This window comes from Eschscholzia californica, unplaced genomic scaffold (assembly GCF_041429995.1).
Source record: "Eschscholzia californica isolate CP2 unplaced genomic scaffold, dmEscCali1.0.p SCAF_5, whole genome shotgun sequence".
Lineage (NCBI taxonomy): Eukaryota > Viridiplantae > Streptophyta > Magnoliopsida > Ranunculales > Papaveraceae > Eschscholzia > Eschscholzia californica.
In genome coordinates, this window is record NW_028238472.1 from 53,520,943 (window position 1) to 53,542,506 (window position 21,564).

Consider the following 21,564-nt stretch of genomic DNA (forward strand, 5'->3'; position numbering starts at 1 on the left):
TTGGGGGAGTCTCTCAAACCAGTAACTGATCTAGTTTGCAAAAATGCCCCAAACTATCACTTTCGTGCGACAGAAACCTCCTCTTGATCTAAACAGATAGACGATGGTTGTGGTGGTCAGACGAAAAGAGAGAGATGCTTAGAAAAAAATAATTAAATAAAAATGTTGGTCGCAACAATGACAGTTTGTCGACAACTATTACTAGCACAGAGAAAAGAAAAAATTGTAGTGTAGATGGTGGGAAACAAAATAAAAACACCAAATAAAAAGAAAATCAAAACAATTGTACTTTACATTTTGCACCCAATTTCCTGGCCCAATAAAATATATGGACATGCCTGCCTAGTCATTTAAGATAACATCCTAAAACTAAAGGTATAAAGCAATTGGTGCCACTAAGTCTTTTTCTCTCACTCCCTCACATGGTATAGTTCATCATTCATGGCAACCAAACTCTCCTTCTATTCACTTAATGATTTTTCAATCTCACCCAAGAATTTTACAAAACCCACTTCTCATAATCATCTTCTTTTCCCTCCATTGATTAGATCTCTTAGTTTTTGTGTTCCTAAAAGCATTTCATGTGGTAAAGGAAAATCTTTAGTATTTATAAGTCATGCCCTGAAAGAAGAAGAACAAGAAACCCAAACTCTTAATTCTGAGGAAAAATTGAATTTGGAATCAAATCTTTCATCTTCTAAGACTATACTTGTTATTGGAGGCACTGGAGGTGTTGGTATATATCTTTTTTCCCTTCTCTTGCTGCTAGTCTTCTTCCTATTGTCACATATTTTTCTTCATTCCAAGTTTCAAATTCTGTAAGTAGATTCAAATTTGAGTCTCTTTGATGTTATTAGAAGCTTTTATGTTGGGATAATCCCACATTGGTTGTGGAAGGAGTAGGAGTGAGTTTATAGGTTGGGGCGAGAGAGACCCAAAACCACCCACAAAAAAAAAATCTTCATTTTGCAATTGTATAGGATATTTAGGATTACTTTCTCTTGCAGGACAACTGATTGTAGCCTCCTTGCTAAGTCGAAATATAAAATTGCGCCTACTGCTTCGGAGTCGTGAAAAAGCAAAATCTTTGTTTGGTGAACAAGATGGAGACTTGCTACAGGTAATTGCTGTTAGGATTTTATAAGTTTGTAGACATTGAACTCAACCCAAATTGGTAAAATGAGGGGAGAGGTCCTTATTTTAAGCCTAACACTGTGTCTTTTTGTTGGGTTATATATAGCATAGGCCACCGTTGGGTTTACCATTTGTGGGCCTAGAGCATCTTAAGTTTGTAGGCATCCAATTCGAAACCAATTTGAGTGGAGGTTCCTTCGTTGAGACTAACGCGCGTCTTTTTGTTGGGTAATGTGGAACATATCATTGTGGGTATATCGTGTGTGACTCTTCCTTTGGTACCATATAAGTTTACTGACATCCAACACAAAACCAATTAGCAATGTGTGAAGAGGTCCTATATATAATATTGTCGGTCGCTCCTTTTGTCTACGTGAGACTATTCTAATAAATATTTCAATAGTTCTGTGTATCTAAACAAATTTCGATATGATAGGTACGGGAAGGGGATACAAGGAACCCAAACAATATTGATCCAACTATATTCGAGGTTTGTGTTTTCTAACTTCTTCTATTGCTAACTTCTCTATATATACTAAAGTTATATAATTATATCGGCGTGTAGGGAGTAACACATGTAATTTGTTGCACTGGGACAACAGCTTTCCCTTCGAAGAGATGGGTTGGAGACAATACACCCGAAAGAGTAGGTCAGAACATTATCAAGTAGGAGTAAACCATTATAAATACTTGTCCTTCCGATCCTTGGATTGGATTGATACGTTATTTGTAGATCGTTGTTTATCGAGTATTGGCAGGGCCAAGACGTACTAATCATCTCTATTCATCGTATTAAATGTTCATATTTTTCACTGAAATAATTGAAATATATCATTCGGACCCGATCATGAAACTTCACAATTGTAGTATCCCTTCGAATATATATATGCAGTAAAATGACCAAAACAGTGAAATATTTGGATGAACATTATGTTTAAAGTGAAATTTGGAATCCAATCACAATTCTATAACTTGGAGGGCCTATTTGAATCTTCTTCTCCTATTATCTTGTTCTCAAATTGTTTATACATCTTAATTATCGCCTTTAATATGTGTAAATATCTTGTAGACTAACTAGTATTTTTCATGTATGAAGATTGGGAGGGTATTCGTAATCTTGTAAGTGTTGTGCCTCCGACGGTGAAAAGATTTGTTCTCGTTTCGTCAGTCGGAGTGACGAAGTCCAATGAACTACCATGGAGGTATGTAAGTACTACTATACTAAGTACACCACTTATTCCCAAGTATATAAAGGCAGCGAGATGAGGTTTGTGACTGTGGAAATGCATATGGATCGAAACGGATAATGATTTTAAGTTGTTGTTAGTTATGGGTAAGCCATAAACACATTTCTTTAGAACTATTGATGTAATTGACACTTGACAAACTTTTTCGACAGTGTCATGAACCTCTTTGGTGTGCTCAAGTTTAAGAAGATGGGAGAGGATTTCGTTCGCAATTCTGGAATTCCTTTTACCATAATAAGGTGTTTTCTTTTTGGCATTTTTACTAGTTTTCAACTTTAGTTCTTCACAAGTAGTTATCTATAATATGTTATTGTGTTTGTGCATTAGACCGGGAAGATTGACAGACGGACCATACACTTCATATGATCTGAATACTTTGCTAAAAGCAACTGCAGGACAACGTCGTGCCGTACTTATAGGTCAAGGTATGTTTCCTTGACTAGGGTTTGGTTCATGTTTCCTCATACTTACGATAAACGTCGAATCACAAGAGTAATATAAGAACTTCAATGGCAATTTTATACTATAACCTAGTTCCCGGTTTGTCTAAGTACTAATCAACTAACAAAGGGCAAGCTACTAATAGTCTAGTTTCATTTTTTGTTTAACATTTCAGCTTCCATGCTGTTTCTTTTCGCATAATTTGTGCAAACTCTTTATCGTTATTGTGATTAAATCTTCAGGAGATAAGCTTGTCGGGGAAGTCAGTAGACTAGTAGTTGCTGAGGCTTGCATACAAGCATTAGATATCGAACTAACTGAAGGACAAATATACGAAATCAACTCCGTTGAGGTACGTACTGATAATCAAGTTTGATTTATTTGAGGTTGACCAGAAGGATCAAGTACTCTATTTAGTTTGGTTCTTAATAGTGGAACTATCTCAGATGAAGAGCTAATATAGAGATTATGTTTAATAATTCCATTAAAAAAACGAAAAGTTTAGGCCCTCTACGCGTAGCATTTAGATCTCCCCTAACTAATTAACGAAAGTATGCAGTCGGAGTGATATCAAATCACGTTCTAGCAAGACTAAAACCCATGTTCAATTCCGCCTGTAACTATTAAGATTTAACCACGAATTTGTCCTTGCTTATTTAAGAGAACGAGAAAATTGGGCGCTAGTCTTGGTTAGATAAGATATACTAGTATAGTTCATTCGCGTAACTCTTGCAAGGGTAAAAATCGCTTTGATGTTCACTACTGAGTACTTGATACTGGTGCAGGGTGAAGGACCAGGAAGTGATACTGAAAAGTGGACAGAGCTTTTCAAAGCTGCACAAAATCAATAATTTGTTATTTTGAGGTAAATATGTTGCTAGATGGAAAATGAATGTATACTATACAAAAAAAAACCTTACCCTTAAAACACTATGATGTTTTGCAAAGTGAAATATATATTTGAATCGGAAATCTCGTTTAATAATGTTTACTTTAACTGGCTTTGCATGCTTTTATCTCGAGATTTTGAAACAAATATCTGTATCAAATGCGTGTATTTCAGCTTATAAAACAAGTCTTAGGGTTCTCGTGGAAACCCTAAACCCACAATCTTGACATGTTCTAAAGGCCTCGTACCATTTTTAGGGTTACTCCATCCAACCTTCATGAGGGGACTTGGACAGATCATATTATTGAAAAATTTCTAGTACCCACAAAAGAAACTCATGATTTTAACATTCAAGCATATCCTTTACACAATAAGTACCAAAAACAAACCAAATCATAATAAGAAAAGAGAACAAAGCTAACCCAACAACAAAAGGCCAACCAACCATTACTATACCTAGACAAAGAACCAAACCAGAGAAGAAGAAAGACCTCACCACTGCCATAGCATTAACCCATTTCCCTTTCAAGAAAACCAAGATGGCGATATCGATCATATTCCAACCCATAGTTCCACCATAACAGATCCTGTTCAAACAGTTAGCTACGTATGAATGGCAATTACAAGTGAAGAGATTATATGTTTTGTGCTCAAAATGATTCATGCTTGATCGTAAGGCATCGTCCCATGTCATTGCCGTTCCGTTCTCTGAATGCCTATACCCTTGCTTACATGTGTGCGCAGACAAGTTTGGTGGGTAGCAACCCTGTGAAAGAATACATCAAACATATTATCGGCTAACGTTTCAATATTATTGTTACTAGTAGGTATTCTTCATTTGATCGACAAAACAACTTTCAATAGTGGAAAACTACACTAGGGAGGAGATAATCGTAGCATTAAGGGGTTCTATAGGAGACTCCCAAGTGAAAGCTAAATCTCGAGAAGAAAAATTATGCCGTCCCGAGCTCATGCAAGGACGGAACTGAGAATGTCTATGAAGGAGGACTGGTTTATGAAGGCTAGTCTAATGGATGGAATGGATTGACCCGGGCTCATTAGTATAAACCAGGAAGATCAAGATGATCCTAGTAAGGTCCTATAAGTAAGCATATATTAACTCAAAACAAAAAAAAAAAGTAAGCATTATTTCTCCGCGAGCTTACTAACGGGTCCACCACTCAAAGGGTGGGAGTGAAGGCCAGAAGCACCATACCCGTCATTTTCGCCCTAGTTTGAATGGCCCCTTGACATCCAAAGCTCGGAGGCAAGTAGCGCCTGCCACTTGCCAGGGCCGCTAGATTTAATGGGCCAGGATAGCGTATTCTAGATCGCCTATTACTCAGTTGAAATGCAACCCCAAGATTACAAAATTCTGTCCAAAATACAAAAGAAGATTGTTGAACACAAACTAGATGACAACTTATGCTAAGTTAATCGTGTTTGTCGACAATCAGAGTAGATTTATTGAGCCAAACATTTCTAAAATCCGATAGGGGTTCAAATACAAAAACGGAAAAAAGAAGACACTAAAGACTTACCTGTTCTCTGTTAAGTTGAACATATCTGGCTACACCCCCATATGCAAAGGCATCTACATTCACAAAATTTGATCCGTCAAAATCCAAGATAACTCCATCCTCACGGCATATGCCTACATGTCCGATAAACGGGGCTAGCCATGACACTACCGGCAGCGGAGTCCATACAATACAACATGGGAATCTCGCCTTATTTGGATCAACTTCATCAAGTGGCCATTGTTCGTGGAGCATGCTTTGTTTCGAACTCCTATCTTCCACATTGTCGGTCGCTTCCAGATCCATCAAAGAAATTCTTCGTGGGGACATTTATCATTACAAACTTCAATACTTCATGTTAAGCTACTCAAAAGTTATAAATACACATCAATCTTCTATCTTAGCCATAATAAAAATATAAAGTTCTTCTTAAAGCAACATACAAGGAGAAATGTGCTGCAACCAGATACTCTATCTAGACTTTCCTCATATAACATATACTATGGTTTCCCCTCTTCGACGTTTTTAAAAAAGCAAAAGGATTTGCAAGATTGAGAATGGAATGTTCAAGCTAAAGATCTCATTTATAACGAGGAATCCAAGAGCATTAACCCTTTAGAAGACAGACGCTTGTATCCATATCTATATTTGCCATTTGATAAATATTGCTCCAATGAAGTTATTGGTTCATTATGCAAGATAAGGTCCATGTTAGACGACTATAAGATTAGTAAGATAAACTGAAGGTCCAAAATTGATTTGAAGTATGTCACGGTAAAAATTGGAGGTAGTGATAGATTAAGTTTCTTAGTAGTAGGAACATATATATATTTCCTTCTCACATTCAAAGAAAAAATGTAGTATAAATATGATTTACTATGGTAAATCTGCTTGGTTACTGGAGGAAAGATCATGACTTTATTACAAAATATGAGCTCAAATCAAGTGTATCGAAAAGTAAACTAATGCATTCAAAAGAACCGGCCTTTAACACTTGATCCATCAAATTTAAGTTCACCACATTCAAAAGCTCTTATGTTAGTCCAAACACACAAACCAATTTGCAGTTAGTCCACATGAGTTAACAAACAACATGGTGTTAACGTTTACATTCATGTCTGAATCTACAAATTGTCATACCCCATTGAGATAAATTCATTTGCATTATCTACAAATCATAGCCCTCGAAGAAAACCCACCAAATCATAAAAGAAGATGCAAAATGCAAAAAATCACCTAATACCAAGCGAAGCCCATGGGTTTAATATTACTAAAATAAAGTGCAAAAACTCACAAACTTTAAGTTTAATCATAATGCAAAATTTAGTCTTTTTTATTATTTTATACACCAATATTAAGTTTACATAGTCCCCCCTTTGTCCATGTGGGACTATTCTCACAACCTTAATCTATTTGATTTTTCAGAATCTCAATTCCCAAGCATTAAAAAAACAATCTATTCAAATCAAAATATGGTATAGAATGTGGGGAAGTATATAGCATTACCACTTAATCTTAGAACTACCAACTTTTATACCAATATGACTAAGATTTTTAACTCACAATCACCAATTTTGACACTTTCAAGTTTCAAATAGATCATAGAATCTTTAAAATACAATCCACTAAAATCTTCATGAAATATAACCTAATTAAAAAAAAAACCCACTAACCCACAATCAAAATTGAACTTTGGGTATTCAAAAATGGATCTAATTTAATAAAGGAAAAAAGAAAATATTGGGTACTAACCTTTGAAAGGAGATATTTTTGAGGTACCCTTTGATGTTTGAGATTGAGTAGGTGAAGAAGAAGAAGATCTCAAAACCCAAGTTTGCATTTTTTTTTCTAGAGAGAGAGAGAGAGTTCAGAGTTGGTTTGAATACAAAGGGGGGTGGGAGGGGGGTTTCACTTGAAGGAAGACAAAGAGGGGGACGGTGAAGTAGAAGAAGTGGGAAGGTGCATGAACCTTTGGATAATATTTTTTTGTTAGTTAAAACATCAAAGTTTTGATGTCCTCAACTCTGCAAGAGGGTCGGGTCGGGTCTATGAGCCCTAATTCGACTTGTACACAGGTCGGGTTCTTTGATCCACACTCCAATTGGGCATCCTCACGATAAAAATATTGAAGGCACCGAGAAAATAACTGTGCCGTGAAAAAAATTTCTCCCCCGAGAATAAAGACTTTGATCAATTAGATTTGATTTAGGAGGCAATATTATTTTGAGTCCATAAAATCGACTTGTTTGTTTTTGTTCTTTAATCTTCTATCTAACCACCGACCACCACCACTAGCAGCACCACTACTTCCGACTACGAACACCACCACCACTTCCAGCTACGAACACCACCACCACCACTTTCAATCACTAACACCACCACCACTTTCAATCACTAACACCACCACCACTTCCATAAAATGAAGTGTATATAGCAGTAGTATAAAAAGAATGTGTCAAATGAGAAAAAAAACACAACAAAACATTATCTCTATTTCATATTTATCAAGTAATTGAGAAGTTGATGTATGAAAGAAATTACGAAAGTTGAAGCAGCAAAACAAGCATGAAGATTATTCAAATTGCATACCAACGGAAAGAAAAGGTTAAAAAAGTACGTTTGTAAACATTGATATTGAAATTTAAAAAATTGAACAAAAATAAGAAGAAAAAATTCAAGTATGAAAGAATTTTAGTCGCCTCCTTTTATCCAAGTACATTTTATTTCCAAAAAAAAGTTGATGATACTAGTTCGACATATGGATGTTAATTTGAGTTATGGAAAATTTGGAGAGCCATGATTTATAAGAATATGAGTCATTATGTAATAATCTAGAGAATCATAAGTTACTAATTTAAAGAGACATAGTTAATTATATTGATGTTCTAGAAAATCCTTCGAGTAAACAAGATCTGAAGTCTTGAGAGAGACCACGCTATAAATAGTTGTACGGAGATTTTCTTCAAAATAGAAAAAATGCAAGAAAAAACAACAGATCAAGTAGAAGCGAAAGAAAGTTTTGTGCAAGAACATGTACTTAAAGAGCTCTGTGCGAACATCTGACATGTATATCTACATGAAAACCCAAATCTAGACCAAGGCGAATGGGGGGGGGGGGGGGGGGTGGAGAGGGTCCTTATTCTTTTTAGATAGAGCAATTGTCCGGAGATTGTCGAATGAAGAGAAAGAGAAGAAAGGGTTGATAAACAGTCCCAAAAATGAAATCGTCTCTGACCATACATGGTTAATGTTTTGACCAACTCGAAAAACACATCGTCTCTGACAAGTATGGGCATTGCCTGTAAAACTTCCACATATGTAAATGGGAGAGGAGAAAGAGGGGTTTCGTTGTTCCGGTTTTGGGGTTTGGAAATTTCAGTTCTAGTTATTGGTTTAGAAAAGTTCAGATCGGTTCCTTTCTTATTCTGGTTCGGCAATTGTAAATAGGGTAAACTCAACTACCGATTATCGTTGAGTAGGGCTTGATGCGGTAAAGAAAGAAATCGTGATTACAGTATTTTAGCCTCTCTTCTCTTTTTTCCCTGGTATTTCACTTTTTTCCATATTTTAGGGTTTTTCTTTTATCTGGTACTAGCTAGGGTTTGTTAGGATTTTGTAATGGAGTTTGAAGTTGATGCCGCTACTATGAAGTTTTATGATGCCAATATTGAGAAGAAACGCAAGACTGAGTCGACGGTCATCGGACTTGTCAGTCCGTTTGGTACTTTTCTTGTTCACGACGATCATCAATCAGCATATCCCAAAGAAAACGGTGGTCAAATTTGTCCTGGCATTTACTGTCTCAATTCTGGTGTTACTTGGTTGCTTCAGAAAGTTCGTCATGAAGCTACAAAATTTGTAAGTTTTTTTATTCAATTTTCAAAAAATTTAAACTCATACTGAATTAGATGTGAAGTCAGATGTCAAATGTCTGACGACGATTTAGGTAGACATCGTATTACGTGCATCCTAGAGAATGCTTGTAAGTTGTATCCACTTTACTTGCACTACAAAGGTTTTCGACCCCGACGGAACTGGCCGCGCCCTTGTGGGGACTTAGTTCTGATAGTATGTTAAGTTTGTGATCATACAACTCAAAACCAATTAGCAATTGATTGGAGATGTCATTCTTGGTTACTAGGTCATCTTTTTCCCATGTGGGATTATTCTCATATATGTATCTAAAATGTTGTTGTTGTTGTATGTTTGTCATGAACCTTCCTGTAAAAAGGCGATCGCGCACCACTCTGAACACAATTCTGCTCCTACAGTGCAGCAAATGGTGATGTATTGTGAAAAGAATTTTGAATGGAGTGGGTATGAAGATAATGGAGGAGAGTTGCTTATTGCTGGGTTGGATGGGGAAAAACCCCAACTGTCTGTTGTCACTAGACATGAGGATGGGCGCGTCAAATATCGGAATGTTCGATTGTGTGCATGTGCTGGGTCTGGAGCTAAACATGCTAGAGAAGTGTTAACCAAGTTCAAGTTCACACCGAAAACCAAATTTGAAGAATATATTCATCTACTGAAGAAGGCTTTCGTCGCTGCTAAAAATGGAGATGGTGTCACGGGGGGCATTATATCGAGTAAGCTCGACAAACCCATTATTTAGATTTCAAATTTGCATATTTTAATTTGTTTCGGTTTTGTTTTTGTGTAGTTACGCGGGTTACCCTAGGGGGTAGGTGTAAGTTCATTTCTAACGAGGACATCGGAGTGCTTGAGCGAGAGGTTGAAGGAGTTGATGAAGCTCTCCAAAGAAAGAGAGAACGACGCAACGAAAGGAGGGTGCAGTCAAGAAGGCGAAAAAAAGCAAGGAATATGTAGGGTAAGAACCATGGCTGAAGAAAGGGGAGGATACAAGAAAGATGAAAGTTACTTTTTTTGTTTTAGTATCTGAGTTATAAGGTTGGAATGGATTCCGATGGAATGAACTGTTTGAGAATTGCTTTCTCTTCATCGAGTTTATTCTTCTCTTCGATATTCTTGGGTTTGATTTTCCTCTTTTCTTCAAGAATCCATTTCAAAAGCTTGTGTTGTTGTTTCGATAGAAATGGGTTGCTTCATTAATCACAGACTCTGTGATTAATGGTTGGAGCAACAGAACTCACAATGGAAGATGATGGAATCTCTGTCGCAATTTCACCTTTCTTTTTGCCATCTCTTCTCCATGTCGATAAAGGTCGTCGGCAAACATAGAACTCACAATGGAAGATGATGGAATCTCTGTCGCAATTTCACCTGTCTTTTTGCCATTTCTTCTAAAGGTCGTCGACAAACAACCATTGCCGTTACAAATACTCTATTCATACAGGGTGCTTGGCGCCTTATGCCTTCACATTAGTATCTCTAGTAAATCTCTTAGACTCTTACTCATCCAGGTGTAAGTGGAAAATCATGGAAAGGTAGGTACTTCTCTCCTCGGAAACCTCTCTGTTCTGGACAGTATTCCCTTTCTAAAGCTCGCTTTTCTGTTCGAAGAAATGCCGCAGAAGCATAAAACAACTTGATTTTGGGTAACCATAATTTCATCATAAAACTTCTAAAGATCGAGTTGGAACACTATGATTTCGGATCTAGGGTTCAAATAGATGACAAAATAGTTCTTAAATGAACTCTTGAAAGGGTAGTCACCGTAATTGGTGGTGGTGATGGAACGATAGGAGTAAGCAAAGATGGCGGTAGGGGTGGCCGGAAGAGGTGGTTGGAGTTGGTGGTCGGATATGAGGAAGAAGATGTGTTGTTTCCCTTTAAAATTTTGTATCCTAGAAAATTCGATAAATTCATAATTTCTCTTTAAATTTTCTACTCCGAATATTTTTTTTGTTTCCCTAAAACACCCCCCTTTAATATATCCATCACTATATATATGTGAAAACTTAACAAGAAAACCAAGTGCAGTACTAGGAAAGGGGGAAAAGAAACTCAATACTAGAGAAACAATAGAAACCTAGATCGAAAACCATGTTAAACTAGTTTCTCATTGATGATGCATGTGTGGAAACGAATAAATGGTGAAAACCTTTAAATTAGCATTCCCAAAGACGTAAATGAGTTTGAATGTCATCTGATCGATCATATGCGACTTCATTACCTAAAGTTCAAAATCGTAACCCTAGCCCATCACTTGGAACATATCTATGAATCCACGACCTATATGCAAAATATCCTAAAACTTATTTGTCATAAGCAAGTCATGGGCACAATGTCTTTGTGGTCTAAGTAGAATATGTACTTGGATTCATAATCTACTCAATAATTGTACGTGTCGATATTGATATACATACATGTTTCGCTCATTTCTATTGAAAATCAATGAATTTCGATCATCAATAATCAAACTCAAAACCAATTGGCAATGAGTAGAGAAAACTTAGATACTATATTTTTGGTTACTAGATCATCCTTCTCCCATGTCGGACTTTTCCGAGATACCCAGTCACAAATGGTCTTCAACAACATTGACAAGGTAAAAAGGTGCTAGATTTCAACCCATATAATCCACCACCATTAAAACTTAAGTAGAATTATATGTTAATTGAATAATCTTGGGATGGTATACTCTAGTTTGAAACCCTAACCTGATAGCAGATTGAAGATAATAATATGGATAAAGGAGTGGACTGTTTCAGCAAAGGAGATTACTTAAGATAACCATTAGTGGAATAAACTTCATCAAAATCCAACTACAAGAAATAGCGAGATAATAAAAATCAAACATCTCATATGCAAACTTCATAAACACGGAAAGAGTGAACATCAAGGCACTCTTTACGTCCTTTCACAGCATGAAGTTTGATCACATAAGGCGACAATAATATCACAGGGGATTCACTAGCTAAATGGGCAAGGAAACACAAGAGTAATTAATCGTACATGGTCTTATATACCTCCATCTATCTATCATTTGTATAATCACCATACTCTTAGTTTTTAGTTATCTGTCTTTGTTTCGACAACATACATAGAAATAAAATATTAACTTTTAAAATTTTACGAACAGACTATATTCTTAAAATGTTGAGAAATAGAGGACCACATTAGAATTAAGTCATATTTATTGTTAAGTGAAAGCACAAAGAGACTCATTTATTCTCAAAATAATCACACAAACAGAACACAAGTACATACAATTACATATACTATAATACAGATTACATGTCTTACAAGCTGCCCAATTATTATTTCACCAATAAGAAGAAGACAATCATCAACACGAAATAATCGCCACACACATAGCACTCCTTTTATGGAGATACCTATTGATCTTTATGAGCGGGTCTTAGACCTTAATGTTCAGATTCGGAACCTGAATTCCTCTTACACAATTCCTGAAAGAGGCGTAAGTATACGACCCTATGGCGCAATGTTCTGCAGTAGGCCTGTGAGCGCGACACTGCGTCATCTCTACAATAATTAGATTATTGTGTTAGTGTGATTAGTCACAATTAATGAAACAGATTAGTTTCCTTCTGAGAATTTATTATGCTATAAAATTGTAGATCCATCTACTTTATTTAGCACATTCACATTACTAAACAAGATCTCGAAACTCCAACACAATAATTTGTTGGTAGTGGTTCATAATAGTTCGGGTCGGTACGAAAACTCAAAATGAATTGTTCTCACATATAATATTCGACAAGTAAAGCTGATGGAAAAAACAATATGTAATTTATCTAAGTTGGAATTAGACTTAAATGGAAGAAAACATAAAATTCTGATAATACAAGAGAGAAAATTGTTACTTACCTGAAAGGAAGATAACAACCAAAACAAAGAGAAAGCAAATAAGAGAGGTTCTTGCCATAATCTCAAGTATACTTAATTAGCCTCTAATTAATGATTTTTGGAGATGCAATTAAAAGGTACTTCATTTATAGCATCATTACTCTTATTTATTTTTTTGTTGAAATGGGGAACAATATTTCATTAAAAGAGTGGTATCCCATTACCCTGTTTTTTATCAAGACGCGTATGAAGATTTGTCTACCCACTCAATCTCTTCTTCGTTTTTTTTATGACAATAATATTTCACTGTAGATTATAGTACTATTTACATTTTTTATCAAATGATGTGAAATTTATTGCAATACTGGATTGTGTGCATGTGTTTGGTCTGGAGCTAAACATGCTAGAGAATTGTTAACCAAGTTCAAGTTCACACCGCAAACCAAATATAACGAATATATTCTTCTAGTGAATAAGGCTGTCGTCACTGCTAGAAATGGAGATGGGGGCACAGGGGGCATTATATCGAGTAAGCTCGACAAACCCGCTATTTAGTTTTCAAATTTGCATTTTTTAATTTGTTTGGTTTTGTTTTTGTGTAGTTACGCGGGTTACCCTAGGGGATGGTGTAAGTTCATTTGTCACGAGGACATCAGAGTGCTTGAGACTTGACTAAGAGGTTGAAGCAGTTGATGAAGCTCTCGAGAAAAAGAGAAAACGACACAACGGGAGGAGGGCGGAGTCGAGAAGGCGAAAAAGAGCAAGAAAGATGTAGGAGAAGAACTACGGATGAAAAAAAGGGGATGATATAGTCTTTAACCTAGTTGATGAATGGTACCGATGTTTTACCCCCAAAAAGAAACACGAAAGAGGAAAGTTACTTATTACTTTTATAGTTTATAGTATCTGAATTGAGGTTGCTGTGAAATAACTCTTTTTTTTGAGAAAGTGTAACACCAAGCGAAACCTAGATGTTTTAGTTTCTCCCGTCGACATGCTCGTTCGATAACACAAGCGTAGGCGAAGACGAAACAAAAACAATATTCATTCACAAGGTACACCTCAGAAAGAGATCATAACAGAAGCTTAACTGTGAAACATCTACAGTTTTTCAAGCTATATGTATGTTGTTTCTAAGGGTTATAAGGTTGGAATGGATTCTGATCGAATGAACTGTTTGAGAATTGCTTTCTCTTCATCGAGTTTATTCTTCTCTTCGATATTCTTGGGTTTGATTTTCCTCTTCTCTTCGAGTATCCATTTCAAAAGCTCGTGTTGTTGATCGATGGGGATGGGTTGCTTCTTTCTAACAGGCTCTGTGATTAATGGTTGTTCTGTCACTGGAGCAATAGTACTGACAACGGAAGATGATGGGATCTCTGTCGCAATTTCGCCACTCTTTTTGCGTTTATCTTTCTTTTTCGTCCTCGTAAATAGGTATGCTACAAAAAAACATTGAGCCAGGCCAAAAGTTTAATGAATTGATCATTATATATGTGAAAACCTAGTGAGGGATCAAAGTGCAGAACTAGCAAAAGGGAAAAAGAAACTCAAGATTATAGAAACAAGAGAAACCTAGACCGAAAACCATCTTAAACTAGTTTCTCATTGATGATGTACGCATTTAACCTTAAACTAGTTTCTCATTGATGATGTACGCATTTAACCGAGTAAACGGTAAACCTAGTTTCTCATTAAACTGGCATCCAGAACGACATAAACGAATTTGATCGTCATCCATGATAGAGCGAAATCTCCAAACTCGTAAGCCTAATGCATCACTTGGAACATAGCTACGAGTCTATGAGCTATATGGAGAGTATCCTAAAACTTATTTTTCATAAGCAAGTCATCGACACGGTGTCTATGTCATAATACAATATATATAATATACTTCAATTCATATTCTACTCAATAATTGTATGTGTTGATATTGATACTAGATATAGATTTCACTCAATTCTATCGAAAATCAAAGAAATACAATCATTTAGATTTATTAATACAACCTCAGTCATTGTGTGATCAATCATAACGACTAAACCAAGTACTATTGAATGTGATTAGCAGAGTTAGCTCTACTGAAAGGATTATAGGACCTTAGGTCGAAACACCAACATGACACTTGTCTCAGAGGTTGGTGAAAGCAAGACCTATCGAAACCAGAAGCAATAATCAATAGTAGAAATGATATCGATCATGTACGATTACCCAATCACAAATGGTCTTTAGCAACATTGACAAGGTAAAGGTGCTCAATTTCTACCCTAGTAGTACTCAGTTCTGCTTTCTTCCTAAAATGAGCTTAACCAATTTCAGCTACTAAATTAGATACCCACCACCACTAAAACTTGATTAGAATTATAAAATGTTACTTGAATAATCTTGGGATGGTATACTCTAGTTTGAAGCCCTAATCTGATAATAACATGGATAAAGGAGTTCATTGTTTCAGCTGAGGAGATTATTCAAGATGACAATCAGTGGAATAAACTTCATCATCAGAATCCCATTACAAGAAATCAAAGATACCCAGTCAATAATAATAATCAAGCATCTCATAGGCAAACTCCACACAATACAGAAAAGAGTGAAAGAGAGAAGGGGAGGAGGGGGGAGCTAACCTCCAATGGCAAAATTGACAGTGAGGAGAAGTGGCCAAGCTGATTTGAAACGTCTGGCATATGATTCCTTGTGGGGGGGAAGAGTTGATGAAGAAGGTGGAGAATCCATTTGATTTGGTGAAGAAGACATGAGTTTGCCCCTGCTTCTTCTCTCTCTTTCTCTCACTCTTTGTACATAAATTTGTCTCACAATAAATGAAGTTTTGAGTAATAGGAGTTTTTCCTTGTGAATCAGACTCTGAGTAAGACTCTTTATATTCAACTTGTTTGTACATAAATGTGTCTCAGAAACGTTGTTTGCGCACAACCCTCTCACATGAGACCTCTCAATATACGAACAAATAGGTTTTTTTTGTGCAACTAAAACAATAGGAAAAATCTGAATGATATTCCCGGTCGAACTATTATGACTCATTAGAGCAACATTACATTTAAAAGATTAAAGATGTGACCCTTCCCTCATTGAGATTTGAGATTTGTTGCAGACGGTCGTCTAACTGTAATTGATTTAATGAGCCATGGTCACCTCTGGAAATTATGTTTGTCCACGTATTTCTTGTAGAGTATAACCCACGATAGACTTTTCTCCAATCCGTAAGACCGAACGGTGTCTCATTTTTTGCTAAAAGTCCGAATGACTAAAGTTTAAATGTTTTACAAGTGCCATTAAAAAAATTAAACTTTGTTTATATCTTACAAACTTGTTCACAATTTCCAGTTTCCAATGTGGTAAGAAATGACATTTTAGATATTCCATACTCCCACCCCCTTCCCCTTGTAAGAACAACTCTTTCCCTCCCTTCCTTGGTTCTCCAAAACTGATCTCAAGAAGATAAAGAACTAATAATATTATCGAGGGAAAATTTCGAAAGAATGTCATTAACATCAAAGTCATACGGTTTCTAATCTTCAGCTCTATTTTCTACCACCAACAGGACCACCAAATCCTCGTCCACGATACCCACCGAGACCTGATTGATGAACGAGTCAAAAGTTGAACGAAAATCGTGTTAAGAAAAAGAAAGTTGAATGAAAATACCATTTCTAATTGAAGCTTAATATCTTAAGAAAACCCGATCATGATTCACATTTCTAAACAAAACCAGAACGAAAATACCATTCAAGTAACGAAAATACTAATTATAACTAAAAAAAAGCAAACGGTGTAATGAAATAATTACTAACCTGATGGTGGAGGAAGTGCTCTCCGGCCCATTGCTGCCAATTCAGCACTAACCTTCTGTCCAGCTTCCTCGAGGATGCCGATAAGTTCCTTGGCAAATCTTGCATTCGCTGCTGTAAAAAATGTATATGCGGTTCCCTTCGCACCAGCCCTTCCTGTTCGACCGATTCGATGTACATAATCCTCCAGAGAGCCCGGGAAATCATAGTTTACCACATATTTCACATCCTTCACATCTGCCATCACCACCATATACATAAATACATATACACAGACAATGTCAGATTTCTTGATTAATACTCTTTAAATGTTCATACTTTTACTGTCAATTCTAAGAAATGACGAAAACTCATCGATCTGATAAGTGATCACCACTTAACCAGTACAATTGTTCGTCGTTCAGACAACAAAACAGTATGATTTTTAAGAATTAAGATCGAGTTTAGCGGTGGTGAAATTGGATTATAAGATAGTAGAACGATGTGGATGCGGGATATAAATGATAATAACATTCTTATTCTGGTAATACATACCTAAACCACGTGCGGCCACATCAGTTGCAGTCATGATTGGACTCTTGCCAGCCTTGAATTCTGAGAGAACCCAATCTCTCTCTGCTTGACTCTTATCACCGTGGATTGAGAGGGCAGGCCAACCATCCATCCGTAGCTGCCTCGTGATTTGGTCGCACCCTTTCTTGGTGTCCATGAATATGAGTATCCTGCTGCCATCCATGATATCTTCCAGCAGCTTCACCAATCTAAAATATCAAAATGCAAGAAAGTTAAATGACCCAATCCAAGGAATCACCGCAGAATAAACAAAATAAGGACACATACAGACGCACACAGAGATGTATGTATTATGAATTCCACATACTTATTGTATTTCTGACTCTCTGTGACGATATCTACATGCTGGCGAATTGAATGGTTAGCCTTCAAGTCGACGGAACCAATGACCACCTGTGCCAAGTAACCAATGATTTAAGCCTGAAATCAAAACAATATTTGGAGGTACTATAAGAGATTGCTAAGATAAGGGCTGGAGATTTTACCTTATATGAGTTGTGCAGAAACTGCCTTGCGAGTTGCTCAACCTCCTTTGGCCAAGTAGCACTCCAATACAAGGTTTGTCTATCGGGACGAATCTATATGAAGCAGAAGACATGGGACATCTTACAATTAACCCAAAAGGCAGTTATGGATCTATGTTCAACTTTTGGTATGTGACGACGTTAACTTAAAATATTCTTTACACGAGTGTCACAGAAAAGTTCTTCATTTCTCGTATACTTATTCCCGACACTTGCATAATATCTCAAGGTTATAAGTTATAACCAATTTGGTTTTAATGCATAAGGGCTCAACCGGTATATATTCTTATCAGTATACTCTAACCGAGTTTGTATATTTCTAACAACCAAAATCACAAATGACTAAGCTTTGATGGTTTAGTTGGTATTCAATAAAATACATGTAAATATAAGGATTTCTAACACACTGCCTGGTAATATAGAATGTATTGCAATTTGATTATACTCATGTATATTGTTAAGAAGAATATTTTATACCTGAGCAACAATTTTCTTCATCTGAGGTTCAAAACCCATGTCTAGCATCCGGTCTGCCTCATCCAAAACAAGGTAGGTAACCCTCCTCAAATTTGTATGATGGGATTCTATCATATCAATCAGCCTTCCAGGAGTAGCAATAACAATTTCAACACCTGAAGCGGGAAACTTATTTTATTTAGTTGACAGATGATAATAACCAAGAGTACTGTACACCTCTAAATCATCTCAAAATTACAAATTTTTGTTACCTTTCTGAAGATCTCGAACTTGAGGTCCTTTTGGAACTCCACCATATATACATGTGCTCTTAATCTTTGATGAAGCCCCAAACTTAGTAGTTTCTTGCTGTATCTGAACAGCAAGTTCTCGGGTTGGTGCTAAGACTAAAACAATTGGACCATCTCCAGGAGCTGAAATTGTTAAAGAAACAGACAAGTTGAGTTTAAATTCCACCTAATTTAAAACATAACTACATAGAGAAATTTTCAAGTACTTGTATTGAATATATATACCCAAAAATGGCTGAGCATTGACATGGACTATGGCAGGTAGTAGATAGGCCAGTGTCTTTCCTGATCCGGTCTCAGCAATACCAATGAGATCTCGACCCTTTAAAGCCATTGGCCATCCTTGAGCTTGAATTGGGGTAGGTTCCACGAAACCAGCCTTCAGAACTTCCTCCATGACATAGTCTGTAATCGACTCCAAGTAAGTACCATATATTTGTGCTTCATATAATACAGTTGACAAGAAATAGTTGTGGATATGTATATCATGTGATTCTTTACTACTGCACATGGACCTTACAAAAAATTGGACTTCTTTTAGCAATCGAAGAAAAAAAATATACATACGGATAATAGTTCATACTTTCAAACAAAAACAATATGATAGATTTTCATATTTTATAACATTACACTTGCTTTTCTAGCTTGGAAATACATTTTAACCAACTAAACTTACGAACAAAACTTCCATGCGTTCCATTTGATCATATTTTAGATGTCAAACATGAAATTTAGAGGTTAAACAAGTGCTTAGATACGATCTAACTCCTTTTTCTTTTCATTTATTTATGGTTGATAACTATATCTCAATTCAAACTATTTCTTTAACTAATCTTGAAGAAGACCTAAAAAATTACCATTTCTTATCCCTATGTTTCGATAACGTTAGGGTTTTAATTTCAACGAAATTTAACTACAGTTCTTCTAAAACCCCAATCACCCTTCGTACAAAATAGAAGCTCATGCCGCAAAACACCTAAATCTGATTGAATTTTTTTTCTATTTTTCATTTCTTTATGGTTGACAATCATTGCTCAATCAAAATTATAGATTTGTATAATCTTTACGAAGACCTCACCATAAAAAATCATCATTTCTCAGCACAATGTTTCACTAAAATTAGGGTTTCAACTTTCAATTCAAAACATAGTTAACTAAAGTTCTACTAAACCCCTATCACCCTTTCCCTAAAATTCAAGCTCATACTAAAAAGCACCTAACTTTAAACATTATTAAACCCAACAAGATGATTAAGAGTTCACTAACTCGAGCTAAATTAATCAACATTGAGCTAACTAAATTAAAGAAGCAATTGAATTTTCTAGGGCAAAAATTAAACCTGGAAACCCTATGTCACTGAATTCCTTAACTGGCTTAGGTACGTCTTTGCCCTCAACTGTTATCTGTCTTCTAAGACGATACTCCTCAACTTCTCTCTCTGTCATCGACGCAACAGAAGGAGATTCCTTATAGAAATTCTTCTCAAAATGAGTTAATCCGTCGAAATCAAACTTCTTCGGTGAAGCTGTACCATCACGTTCTCTCTTACTAGAGGAAGACGACGACCAATCACGACCATTTCCTTCACCACCACCACCTAAACCAGAATCACTAAACAAAAAAACCCTAATTTTAGAGAGAGAAAATAAACAAGTAGAAGTGGAGAGAAAGAGAAGGTTTTTTTTACCTTCGACGATCACGATATGAAGTAGGGTCGCCAGACCGGCTATCATAACGACTCATTGTGAGGATTCTAGAGAGAGAAAGAAAGAAACCCTACAAGTAAGTAGGAGTAACAGCAGTGGAGAAAGTAGCAGGATTCTAGAGAGAGAGAAACACCACAATGGATGAATAGAGAGAGAGAATTTTTTTTTTCAAGTTCGATTTTACCCCTCATTTTCTTATTAAGCTATCAGTGAGGCCCATGGGCTATTGAGGCCCAGTGCAAATTCATGTGGGACAGAATATAGATAATCTATAGGCACTCCCCGCGTGAAGTGGGCTCACTTGTAGGCCATAGTGAAAGGCCCATGAGAGCATGTCTAACCCCAGCCGGGCTGAGGCCATAAATTCAAATATATGGCCTCAGCCCCCCGCTCCAAGCCCAGCCGCTTGGAGCGGAGGCTGGGGCTCCTCATTCAGTCGCCCCTAACATTAGGGGCGACTGAATGGAGGCCCCAAGTGACCGTTGGGGCCCCAACGGTCACTTGGGGGACAGATCTGGCCGTTGGTTTTAATTATTTTTTTTAAATTCTAGAAAAACATAAATGTTAGTAATTAAAATACATCCCACCAAATGTCGGTCCCCGAATATATTTTTTTTCGAAAAATAGTTCAAACACGTATTTTATATATACATAAAATCACACACGTTTTTCGCACACCAACTAAAAGTGCACACACGCGTTTCCCACATGAACAAATTTTCGGCCTCAAGAGAGGCTGGGGCTGGAGCTGAATTTTAGAGGCTGAGCTGAGGCCAATAATTATAGGTGAAAAAGTGGTTTTTTCGGCCTAAGACAGGCTGGGATTGAACTTGCTCTGAGTACCTTGACCCGAAGTGAGGCGCATGGAGGTAGGTATATAGTTGCTCGCAACGTGAAGAGGGTCGTTATAGAATTTCCCCGTTTATGTAAAGTTTTCAATTTACGGTAGCTCATTTACTCGGAATTGTACAAGAAAACTAAGTGACTAGTACCGATGTCAAAGTTATATAAAATATAATATTTTCACCGGATTAATATAAAGTTTAAAAAGAGACATAACGGCTACTAATTAATGTCACATTTAAAAGAAATCATATGTACTCAATCTCCAAAATATCATATTTGCTTGTTCATTAATTTTATTAGAAAACTAATGCAACTTGCAGGTAAGAATAAATAGATTGCATTTTTTGCACACCTAAGAATTGGGTAGGTGCGGATTT

At 36.5% G+C, this 21,564-nt stretch overlaps 5 protein-coding genes across 6 annotated transcripts; 2 read left to right on the forward strand and 3 right to left on the reverse strand.

Annotated features, from left to right (window-relative positions):
- The first annotated feature begins 348 nt into the window (after positions 1-348).
- On the forward strand, positions 349-3,807 carry LOC147540659 (NAD(P)-binding Rossmann-fold superfamily protein). Its single transcript, XM_086644914.1, has 9 exons — positions 349-736; positions 1,008-1,120; positions 1,571-1,624; positions 1,700-1,784; positions 2,231-2,336; positions 2,534-2,620; positions 2,709-2,806; positions 3,065-3,174; positions 3,608-3,807. Exons 1-9 carry the CDS (start codon positions 442-444, stop codon positions 3,671-3,673), a joined length of 1,014 nt encoding a protein of 337 aa, XP_086501040.1. The 5' UTR covers positions 349-441; the 3' UTR covers positions 3,674-3,807.
- A 216-nt stretch (positions 3,808-4,023) lies between these two features.
- RTE1 (protein REVERSION-TO-ETHYLENE SENSITIVITY-like protein (DUF778)) lies at positions 4,024-7,197 on the reverse strand. Of its 2 annotated transcripts, none has more exons than XM_086644915.1 (3): positions 6,984-7,197; positions 5,253-5,594; positions 4,024-4,477 (listed from the first exon to the last, which is right to left on the reverse strand). In XM_086644915.1, exons 2-3 carry the CDS (start codon positions 5,559-5,561, stop codon positions 4,055-4,057), a joined length of 732 nt encoding a protein of 243 aa, XP_086501041.1. In that variant the 5' UTR covers positions 5,562-5,594; positions 6,984-7,197; the 3' UTR covers positions 4,024-4,054. The 2 variants fall into 2 exon arrangements, with proteins under 2 accessions (XP_086501041.1, XP_086501042.1); XM_086644916.1 differs by having other exon boundaries at positions 5,253-5,547; positions 6,984-7,190.
- Positions 7,198-8,197: 1,000 nt separating this feature from the next.
- LOC147540661 (uncharacterized) lies at positions 8,198-10,217 on the forward strand. The gene is made up of 3 exons (XM_086643793.1): positions 8,198-9,089; positions 9,463-9,820; positions 9,895-10,217. Exons 1-3 carry the CDS (start codon positions 8,850-8,852, stop codon positions 10,059-10,061), a joined length of 765 nt encoding a protein of 254 aa, XP_086499919.1. The 5' UTR covers positions 8,198-8,849; the 3' UTR covers positions 10,062-10,217.
- Positions 10,218-14,105: 3,888 nt separating this feature from the next.
- On the reverse strand, positions 14,106-15,698 carry LOC147540662 (uncharacterized). Its single transcript, XM_086643234.1, has 2 exons — positions 15,590-15,698; positions 14,106-14,407 (listed from the first exon to the last, which is right to left on the reverse strand). Exons 1-2 carry the CDS (start codon positions 15,696-15,698, stop codon positions 14,106-14,108), a joined length of 411 nt encoding a protein of 136 aa, XP_086499360.1.
- A 543-nt stretch (positions 15,699-16,241) lies between these two features.
- Positions 16,242-20,517, reverse strand: RH20 (DEA(D/H)-box RNA helicase family protein). The gene is made up of 10 exons (XM_086639156.1): positions 20,323-20,517; positions 19,975-20,246; positions 18,861-19,040; positions 18,597-18,758; positions 18,346-18,500; positions 17,830-17,922; positions 17,652-17,737; positions 17,306-17,532; positions 16,775-17,008; positions 16,242-16,560 (listed from the first exon to the last, which is right to left on the reverse strand). Exons 1-10 carry the CDS (start codon positions 20,376-20,378, stop codon positions 16,505-16,507), a joined length of 1,521 nt encoding a protein of 506 aa, XP_086495282.1. The 5' UTR covers positions 20,379-20,517; the 3' UTR covers positions 16,242-16,504.
- Positions 20,518-21,564: the final 1,047 nt, after the last annotated feature.